Source organism: Hyperoodon ampullatus (assembly GCF_949752795.1).
Source record: "Hyperoodon ampullatus genome assembly, chromosome: 6".
Taxonomy (NCBI): domain Eukaryota; kingdom Metazoa; phylum Chordata; class Mammalia; order Artiodactyla; family Ziphiidae; genus Hyperoodon; species Hyperoodon ampullatus.
The window spans coordinates 56,375,343-56,385,989 of NC_136919.1; the positions used below are offsets into that span (position 1 = coordinate 56,375,343).

General features: G+C 40.6%; 1 protein-coding gene across 1 annotated transcript; it reads right to left on the reverse strand.

Annotated features, from left to right (window-relative positions):
* Positions 1–8,120: 8,120 nt before the first annotated feature.
* Positions 8,121–8,690, reverse strand: LOC307054344 (interferon alpha-1-like; the record flags this gene model as incomplete). The annotated part of the gene is made up of 1 exon (XM_079705978.1): positions 8,121–8,690. The coding sequence occupies one exon, from the start codon at positions 8,688–8,690 to the stop codon at positions 8,121–8,123; it is 570 nt and encodes a 189-aa protein (XP_079562104.1).
* Positions 8,691–10,647: the final 1,957 nt, after the last annotated feature.

Here is a 10,647-nt window from a genome sequence, read left to right on the forward strand (position 1 = left end):
ACCAAAGAATAGAAGGAATCATCGTATTTGAAAGATGTTAAGCAGCCACAAAGACAGAGCCAGGTGAGTCCAAAAAATGTCCATGTTGTCCTGCCCTGAAATGGGCTCCCAAAGTGGTGAAGGAAGATAGAAAGATAAAGGACAAAAATTATTTAACATGTAAATTAGAGAGCCCTCTCATCAGTCAATTGGTTACGAAGTCTGTAACCTAAGGCAGAGATTTGAGAGATCTAGGGTAAATTGAAGCCCTTCCCTGCTACCTGAGCAATTCACACACACACACACACACACACACACACACATGCATGCACGCATGCACACTTCCTGGTTAACTTCGCCAATTACAATATTGAATTACCTTAATAGTTCTCAATTCTACCCAAATAGACATACCCCAGGCTGTCAGTTGGCAACAATTGTATTCTCTGAAATTCCTTTATGTATGTCTGTGTTCACTCTTACTACTGAGTCAATGTGGAAGGGATGCAAGTGCAGTCATTATTCAAAGGGACATTGAGAATTTTCTCCCAACTGTAAAGTCAAGCAACATGATCTCATACTGGGAATGGATTTGAAAAACTGACAACATACTCTTAAGAAAGAGTTAATGCACCTTCAAACAGGAGCTATTTCCTCTGATTCCCCTTGCATTTCCACACCCAGAATGGCAGGCTCTAAGCCTCCAAGAGTCCTACAGTATGTAAAGCGAATAATGATTCAGGAGGCTTGGCCAGCTGAGCAGCCTGGAGGCAAGGAACACATTCTGACCCTTCTCTCCACACAGCTGCCTTAGCCCAAAGACATGTCCTGCCTGAAGCTGGGAGTATTTTCCCTCTCTAAGATGCAAAGCTAAGGAAGCGGGCTTAGCCAAGTTATTGGTGTCAGTTCTTTCCAGGAAAGATCCTCTTTTAGCTCTGAAGAAAATGCTAGTGGAAGAAGACAGACTTCTGCCTAGAACAGAAAGAATCCTGCTCTGCAGACTTGGTCAATGTCCTAGTCCATCTTGGCCAGTAAGTGGCACTGTTCGTCCATAAGTGTTTTAATAGCCTCCAGAGTAAAATGGATCCTGCTTTCCAGTTCATTTTTGCTACAGCTACTGTTACAATATTGTAACAAGGACATCCCCTCATTCCCAAAAATATTCATCAGAAGAAAAACAATAACCTCTTATATAGGAGTTTCTGGAAAGTCCAGGAACTTTCACTCAACTTTTGCTTTTAATTTGTGGCTTTGTACTCTTAAGGGGAAATTGGTGGCCAGAACCACAGAGGAACAGGAAACAGCTGTATGAATGGCTGGTGTAGGTGAAGGAGGAGTGAATGAGGGGAGCATACTGCGAATTTCTACATTGGAGAGGAAGTACAGGCATACTTTGCTTTATCGCACTTCACAGATAATTGCACTTTTTACTAATTGAAGGTTTATGACAACCCTACATCAAGCAAGTCTATTGGTGCCATTTTCTAACAGCTTTTGCATACTCCATGTCTCTGTGTCACATCACCTTAATTTTCAGGATTGTTCAAACCTTCACTGGCAAAAAAATTCCGACTTGCTGAAGGCCCAGATGACCATTAGTAGTTTATAGCAATAAAGTATTTTTTAAATTAACATATGTATGTATGTGTGGTCAGGCCACTCAAGATGGCTGCTCTCTTGCTCTCTGTACATCCCCTGCCCCACCAGTGCCTGCTTCTTCACCTACACCCTATGCACATGACTGACCTTCTTATGTACTTGCACCAGGCCCCAGCTAGTTAGTTATCAAAGGGTCGGTGAGGGGCGTGCCCCTCTACTGGTTTCCCTGGTAACTAATGAGCCCACCTGATGTCAATTCCCCTAGAACTGGCAATCTCCCCTTTGTTAGGGGAACCACTGACCAAAACTACCCACCCTGGCCAGGCGAGATAGTAGCCACTTGCATGAGTTATCTTACAACAGCAGGTTCTGGTAAGGAATGTGGAACTAACAAGCTACCACCAACCAGAAGATTTCTGGAAAGGTCAAAAAGAGCAAGGAAACGCCAGTCGATATGTCCTACCGACCTCCCAGAATCCTTCTTACTGGAATCCATCTGGGCTGAACGATGGGTGCGCCACCAGGAAGGACCCTGAGTCAGAATGATTGCTCAGAGAGAACCCGGAAACTAACCCTGTTACCATAAAACCTGATACTGTGAGGCACGTGGCAGTTCTCCTGGGTTCCCTTACCCTGCTTCTCTCCTTCCAAGCACCCCTCCCCAATAAAGTCTCTGCTTTGTCAGCACGTGTGTCTCCTTGGACAATTCACTTACAAGTGTTAGACAAGAGCCCACTCTCAGGCCCTGGAAGGGGTCCCCCTTCCTGCAACACCTTCCCCCCGCAGGATCGAAGACTGCCACCAAGTCTGGCCCACTGCGCACCGCACACGGTGGGGTGTCACTCCAGGACCTTGCTTCAGGCGTGTAAGCTCCCCCGTCCATTAAACCATTGATGTCTCTGTTGCTGACTCAAGATTGAAGAAATCTTGAAGCTGGGCAAGCACAGGACTTGTAGGCCTGTGAGGTGCAGCCCAACAATTGGCGGAGCAGCCAGGAGCCCGAGGAAACTGCCATGAGCACAGAGATGTTGGAAAATACAGGAAGGGTAATGGAAAGTTACAGAGGCTGTCCACTAGCATGCGGGGCCCAAAAGTTGCAGGGGTAATCGTGTGGTGGCTGTCTACTAGTTTGTGGTGGCTGTCCTTGGTTAATGGGGGCTGCCAAGAGATATGGAGAACAGTGGTCTCTAATGGCTCCGCTGTTGTATCAAAGTGAGTCTTTTGTAATTGGTTAAGCCAGCTTTCTAGAAGGAATTGGTATTTCTCTTATGCCTTTGAAATGTAAATGATGTACCTGGGCTCTCTGGAACTTAATCTTATGTGATCTCTAAGAGTAAAGGAGAAAGAAGTGCTTTTAGGTAAACTCTGTAGAAATAAATTATGTTTGGGGAATGTCTATCTAAAATAGTCTCTCCAGATTTTGGTAACTTGAAACTAAACGAAGTTAAATGAAGAGAATTCATTGACTATCTGGGTCATTTCAAATAGGATAAAATATTGAAACATTAATTGCTGGGCAGGCCTAAGATTACCTACCCTTGCCTTCTTAGGAGAGAAAGACTAAAGTGTAAGTTTCTAATCAGGAAATGCACAATTACTTGCTTCTTGGTTTTTGCCAGAGATTAAGGTTTTTAAGGGTTAAGATTATAATCAGTTATAATTCTAGTTATTGTAACCAAGTTTCTTTATGGATTACTTTGTAATCAGGTACTTAACCATGGCTTTTTAAGTCTTCTGTCATTTATAGACAGTGTTTGTTGTACTCTGATGCGTTTGCAAAAGTGCTTCATCTTCAAGAAGATTCATAGGAAGGACCTTTTGACAATAACAGGTCTCTGATAAATGTCAGATTATACCGCTGAACAAGGTAAGAAATTAAGGTATCCTAATGGAAAATCTGATGGCTTCATATAAAGAAAACAAAAAGATTGGTTACTGAGTGAACTGGTGAATATGGTTATGATTTTTATGGGTTTTGTCTGGAAAGTTACTGGGATTTATCTGTGTTTTCCAGATAGAGGGAAGCCCTTCCCCTCAAGTTGGTTATGATTTACAGCAATTTTGGTAAACTACACCTGTGGGTAGAATTAAAACATTTTTCTTTTCTCTCTGCCTGGTCCCTCCAGAAATTGGAGACTCTTGGGTTCTGAGCAGACCTATCAGGTGAATGGGAAAGACTGTCTCCTGGCATGTGCAAGAATCTCAATATTTTGGGGACTAAGAAATCCACTGAGGCAGAGCCTGATGGCAGGCCTTGGGCATGACTTTCCTGGCCTTGAGAAGCCTGTTGGGAATTCAGTCTGAGACTCCTTCTGAGGAGTTCTACCTCAGCCAGTTTGGAGGAGCCTGTATGATCAATTGACCAGACTTGTTTTGCAGACAAATTAGTCTTGATTTGGCTGTGTTTAGTGGAGATGAGGGTAATTTTAGAGAGAAAAATATATGTTTCAGTGGATGTTAAATTCTAGTTTTGCTAATTGAGGTCTAGATTTATTGTGGTGGTCTGGAACTGTACCTACAATACTCTGAGCTATGCCTGTAAGTAACTGTGGTATGTATGAAAATGTGTGGAGACACACACACAGTTGCAGGCCCTCCCTGCTACCTTAGCAATTCACACATACTCCCCAGTGAAATACCTCAGTGAAAATACTGATTACAGAAATTCCTCTCAACTTATACCAAAATTGATACATTTGAATTAAAAAAAAAGTCACTAAGCTCTCAGATACTATTCATTCACACTTCTTAGCTTCTCTCTTTTGCTACCTAGGCAGAATTTTTACTACTGAGTACAATAGATGTCAAGATTGTTATTCAAAGTGGCAATGAGAATAGTTTTCTATTTAATAATAGTTGAAGTCTCATATTTGGAATAAATCTGTGAAACTAAAATTTTATTGTTGACAGTTGTTTAATGCATTATAAACCTGAGGTTTTCCTGGTTATCATTGAATTCCATGTCCAGATTGGCAGCTCTGCCTGTTTTGTTTTACGTGGAAGGAGTTAATTCAAAGGGAGGCTCTGATCTGCATAGTGAGCTGTAGGCAGGGAGCACATCTTTGTCCCTTTGCCTGATCCCAAAGAGTCCATGCCCTGCCTGAAGCCAGAGACTCTGGAGACTCTTTCTCTGTGTAACAAAGAGTAAAGAAACAAGTTTATGACAGCATTAGAATTAATTGGTGCCAAGAGGAAGTCTTTCTGTAGCATGAAGGGACATCCCCAGGAAGTGGTAGGATTTCTGCATAGATCAGAGGCCTGTCCTCCAGTCTTGGTCGCTGCTCTTGTTGCACTTAGCCATCTGAGGGCTGTCTTCCCTGAGAGGAGTTTCATCTTCCCACCCATAAGCTGGATCCTGCTTTGTTTCCTTTTAGCTACAGCTACTCTCACATCATACTCAGCTGAAATTAAGGAAAGCCTCTCTTGCAGATGTTTCTGCAAAACCTAGAAGTTTTATTTAACTTTTGCTTTCTACTTGTGTTGTTCTGCTTGTTAGGAAAATCATTAAGCTGAAAAAACAGCAGAAGGGAGTTGTGTGAATGGTGAAGAGTTAAAAAGTGAATAAGAAGGATGGCGTGGGAATTTCTACCTTGGAGGGGAAGGAAATATTGTGATATGGGCGTGTATCCTGGAATGCTGAGAGGGAGGGAATGTGCCAGGTGCCAGAACCATTAAATAGATAGCATGTTCTTCTGCCCTTTATCTAAATATTTATTCCTGTCTCTCAGATATCAATACAAGCCACCATTTCATCTCTGAATGTAAACAAGACACTTCTTTGAAATGAGGAACGAAATGACAATTTTTCAACCTTCTCTAAAATTCATGACAGAATTCTGTTTTTTTAGGCTGCCTCCTTTGGAGGTCAGTTACTGAAAAGTAGGTCACAGTTCCTGAGAATTTTATAGAAAGAGACATATAATATTCTCATATACAACTGTCTGAAGGAAAACAGGAAAATACCTAGTATATTTTAATTCCTACTCTAATATATGATGCTAAATGCTTTAAAACGCATGAGTTCATTTAGTATTCATTAAAAATCTATAAATATTTTGAACCCATTTTATTTATGGAAAAACTGAGGCTTAGATTAAGTGGGTTTTGCAACATAACACGTGTACAAACAGAATGGAATTTCAATAAAAATTTTTTATTGTGAGTTATGGGTGATTTTTTGTGCTTTGTATTCTGGATTTCTGTTATCATTGTTAAATCTGTTTTTACTCCTGAACTATATGCAACACTCTCTTGCTCTATGGATTTCCATGGTTCATGTTATATTTTCAGATGGTTTTGACTATTTTTTTTCCTTTACCTTAAGTATTGAGAAAGAGGTTGCCTGATCCTGTTTCCCACTTTCCTTTTTTGAAGGAAGTCTGTCAGTCTTCATGTTCAGTATAATCTTTGTTATTTTGGAATCCACAGAAGATTGTGATATTCATAAAACTAGGAAGAATTACCAAGTAGTAATATAAAAGAATTCTTTTCATATCTAGCTCTAATATAAAAGTGAAATGTGGGCCTCCCTGGTGGCGCAGTGGTTGAGAGTCCGCCTGCCGATGCAGGGGATACGGGTTCGTGCCCCGGTCCGGGAGGATCCCATATGCCGTGGAGCGGCTGGGCCCTTGAGCCATGGCCGCTGGGCCTGCGCGTCCGGAGCCTGTGCTCCGCAACGGGAGAGGCCACAACAGTGAGAGGCCCGCATACTGCCAAAAAAAAAAAAAAAAAAAAAGTGAAATGTGTGTAAAGTTGCTGTAGTAACCAGTGTCACAATGATGAAAGTTAAGTAATATAACTAATAAAGCCAATAATTCCAGGAAACATTACATTATCAGTAGTAATTAGATTTTTGATGAGGGATTGAATTAGTTATCTATTCCTGCCTAATGAATTTTTTTAAATGATGAGCAGCTTACTGATATACAAAGTAGTATTAACTTAGATAAATTATCATTGTTAAGTAATTAAGTCATGATTTAAAATAAATACAACATTAAACACATTAATATGATTTGCCAGTACATCGATTACATAAAATCATTTAGAAAAAAGATATACTACGTAAAAAGGAAAACTATGCACAGAAAAACTAACCGACATTATTTACCAGATCCCACACTATTTCCTTCTCTACCTCAAAGTCACTAACTTCTCTGATTTACGCTTCTACCTACTCCATTGTGGTTTCCGCTTATTCACTCCACCAAGCCAAATCTCATTAAGGTTGCCAATGCCATCTATAATCCTGATGTAGTGTGTAGTTTCAATCCACATCTTCCATGAATCCACTGATTTCTTCTAAGCACCTTATTTTCTTAAATACAGTCTTAACACTGTTCTCTGTTATTGTCCTTGTAATGTATGGCCATTCCACCTCTGTTTCCTTTGTGGCTCTTCTCTCCCCTCCCTTTAAAGGTGAAAGATCCTCAGAATCAATTTTAAGTCTTTTTCTCACTCTTCACTATCTCCCCACACAACTACCTCCAATTCCAGCTGTCATTTGCCAGATAAGGTACCTCCAGCTACAGCATTCCTTTTGAATTATAAACTCACATATTCAACTTACAAATGACATTTGCACTTAAATGTCTTCCAGTCAACTAGAGAGGATATCTACTGCTTTTATTTTTATTTCCTGACATTCTCCACTCTTGCTTCTGGTGAGGGAATTCATTTGTTTTTCCTTCTTCTCGTTATAGCATTAAGTATGATTATTATTTTTAGATTTCTTTCCCTTCAAAAATCAAAGAAACAAGAGGGCAGGAGCTGTATTTGTTGTGTTCACCTTTATATCCTGAGGGCAACATCCAACCTGGCTTATAGAAAGTCAGTTGTTACTTTTAATTTGAATATAATGTGATGGGTAAATGAATTGTGACATCCATTTCTTTAATCAAGTTGCACAATCAGGCTTGGTGTTTCTTTTTTTTTTGTGGTACGCGGGCCTCTCACTGTTGTGGCCTCTCCCGTCGCGGAGCACAGGCTCTGGACGCGCAGGCCCAGCGGCCATGGCTCACGGGCCCAGCCGCTCCGCGGCATGTGGGATCTTCCCGGACCGGGGCACAAACCCGTGTCCCCTGCATCGGCAGGCGGACTCTCAACCACTGCGCCACCAGGGAAGCCCTTGGTGTTTCTTTTTAAAGAATAAACAAATACAAGAAGTTTTCTATAATAAAAATTTAATAAACAAGACAAAATAAACTAATTATAAAGAACATATTTTATTATATTACACAATGTAAAGGTACACAAAATATTATAAAAATAAAAATAATTTAAATCTTATAAATAGTTAAATAAATAAATATTAAAATAAATAAATATTTAAGTACATAAATAAATATATCAGCATGGGCATCTATGAGGGACTAGTGCCTGTAGAGTAGAACATCATGTTGCTTAATATTCCTGAAAACACTTGACAAATTAATTCAATTCAGGGCATGATGACAGCAGAAATGAGAGTCTTTGACATGGCAGCACAGGTGGAAGTGTGGTCTCGTTAGTGAGAATCATTTCCGTGTTGAAGCAGGTTTGTGTCATTCCTTCCTCCTGAGTCTTTCTTGCAAGTTTGTTGATGAAGAGAAGGATCTCATGAGTTCTGCTCTGACAATCTCCCAGGCACAAGGGCTGTATTGCTTCTCTTGCAGATAGACAGTGATTCTGTGGAAGTATTTCCTCACAGCCAGGATGGAGTCCTCCTTCAGCAGAGGAGTCCCTTCCAGCCCCGCCTCCTGCATCAGACAGGCTTGCAGGTCAGTGAGCTGCTGATAAAGTGCAGTGCAGAACCTGTCCAGGAGGGTCTCATCCCAAGCGGCAGCCGAGCCCTCTGTGCTGAAGAGCTGGAAGGTCTGCTGGATCATCTCATGGACGACAGCGATGGCTTGAGCCTTCTGGAACTGGTTGCCTTCAAACGCCTCCTGGGGGAATCCAAAGTCATTTCTGTCCTTCAGGCAGGAGAAGGGGGAGATTCTCCTCATTTGTTGCAGGAGCATCAGGGCCCTCGTGTTAGCCAGGCTGTGGGTCTGAGGCAGGTCGCAGCCCAGAGAGCAGCTGGAGTTGCAGCTGAGCAGCACCAGGGCCAGGAGTAAGGACACAGTTGGGGCCATCGGGGACCTTGCAGATGCTGCCGGCCTGGCTGAGGTGGGTGATTCTGTGAACCCTGCTCTCTAGGTTCTCTGAAGACCTTCCTTCAGGCCTGGGTCTTAAATAGGGACATATTCATTTCCATTTTCTGAATGTTTTTTTTTACTTTCTACTTCTGTTTTTACTTTTCATTTTGCACTCTCCAAATGGGTTAGGGCAGTGTTTCTCAACCATTTTTTTCCATTATTGACTCCTCCCCTACCCACAGAGGCTTTTTAGATATTATTTCCTAATTGCCCCGCCCATGAAATTTTGATAACATATATATCCTGTGTATGTAGTTACGTATTCCATGGATATCTCTATTCTGTACATAGGAAAAGAAAGTGCAAAGCTTACTCTTTTTATTCAATGCAGGATTAAGAATGACTAAATAAAAATGTTAAGCTACAAGTTAAATTTAAAAGCTATTGACACAACTTTATAACTAAATTTGCTGAGTGACTTATAAGTTTGTTTAATTATATAAATTGTAATATAGAAAATTACATATGCAAGTAAGTTTCTAAAAATACATAGTATTTTTAATGTAATGAAATATTTTAAATTATTTAAAACTGCTAAGAGCAATTGAAAATTAAATTATTTTTAAATTTATTTTGGTATTTAACTTTTTTTTTAAATTTTATTTATTTATTTATGGCTGTGTTGGGTCTTCGTTTCTGTGCAAGGGCTTTCTCTAGTTGCGGCAAGTGGGGGCCACTCCTCATCGTGGTGCGCTGGCCTCTCATTATCGCGGCCTCTCTTGTTGCGGAGCACAGGCTCCAGACGCGCAGGCTCAGTAATCGTGGCTCACGGGGCTAGCTGCTCCGCGGCATGTGGGATCTTCCCAGACCAGGGCTCGAACCCATGTCCCCTGCATTGGCAGGCAGACTCTCAACCACTGCACCACCAGGGAAGCCCGGTATTTAACTTTTAATTTTACCTCATGTGAGAAAATAATTAATTTCACCAGCTGCTAGATATTCATCAAGATATTGTCAACATTTTTTATCTTTTTAGCACTAGACATAATGATTGATGTGTTGAATAACTTTAATAGAATTAAATCATGGAATAGAAACTATTTGTATTTCATTCCCAAGGCCCACATCACACTCAGCAGTGATGAGGATTAAACATAAACAACGTCCACAAGACAGCCAATGGCAGCAAGAAGTATGCACAGGCCACCTCTCACAGTATGACTGAGATGCAGGGAAGGATGAAGAGAAAGCCTCCAATCACAGCCATCTGTTAGCTATAGGTTTGTAGCCCTGATCTTGCATACATTTTGTGTATCTCACAAGACAATGAGAGATAAGAAATACTAAATAAGGTTTTTGTTAGACAAGGTTGAACTTTGGAGCTCCCCAAACCATTGTAATGTCTAAGATGTGTTCACACCCCCAAGAACTAATTTTCACACTCTTGGAAGCAGTGTTAACAAATGTTCCATCTGGTGAGGAATATTGATGATGGGGTGACTATGCATATATAGGAGCAGGGAATATATGGGAAATCTCTATACCTTCTGCTCAACCTGGCTGTGAACCTAACCACTCTTTTTTTTAAAAAAAGTATATTTAAAAAAATATTTACTGCTTATATGTGGAATCTTAAAAAATGATACAAATGAACCTATTTACAGAACAGAAACAGAGTCACAGATGTAGAAAACAAACTTACGGTTACCAAGGGGAAGGTGGGTTAGGGATAAATTGGGAGATTGGGATTGACATATACACGCTACTATATATAAAATAGATAGCTAATAAGAACCTACTGTACAGCACAGGGAACTCTACTCAATACTCTGTAATGACCTATATGGGAAAAGATTCTAACAAAGAGTGGGTATATGTACATGTATAACTGATTCACTTTTCTGTACAGCAGAAATTAATGCAACCTTGTAAATCAACTATAATACAATAAGAA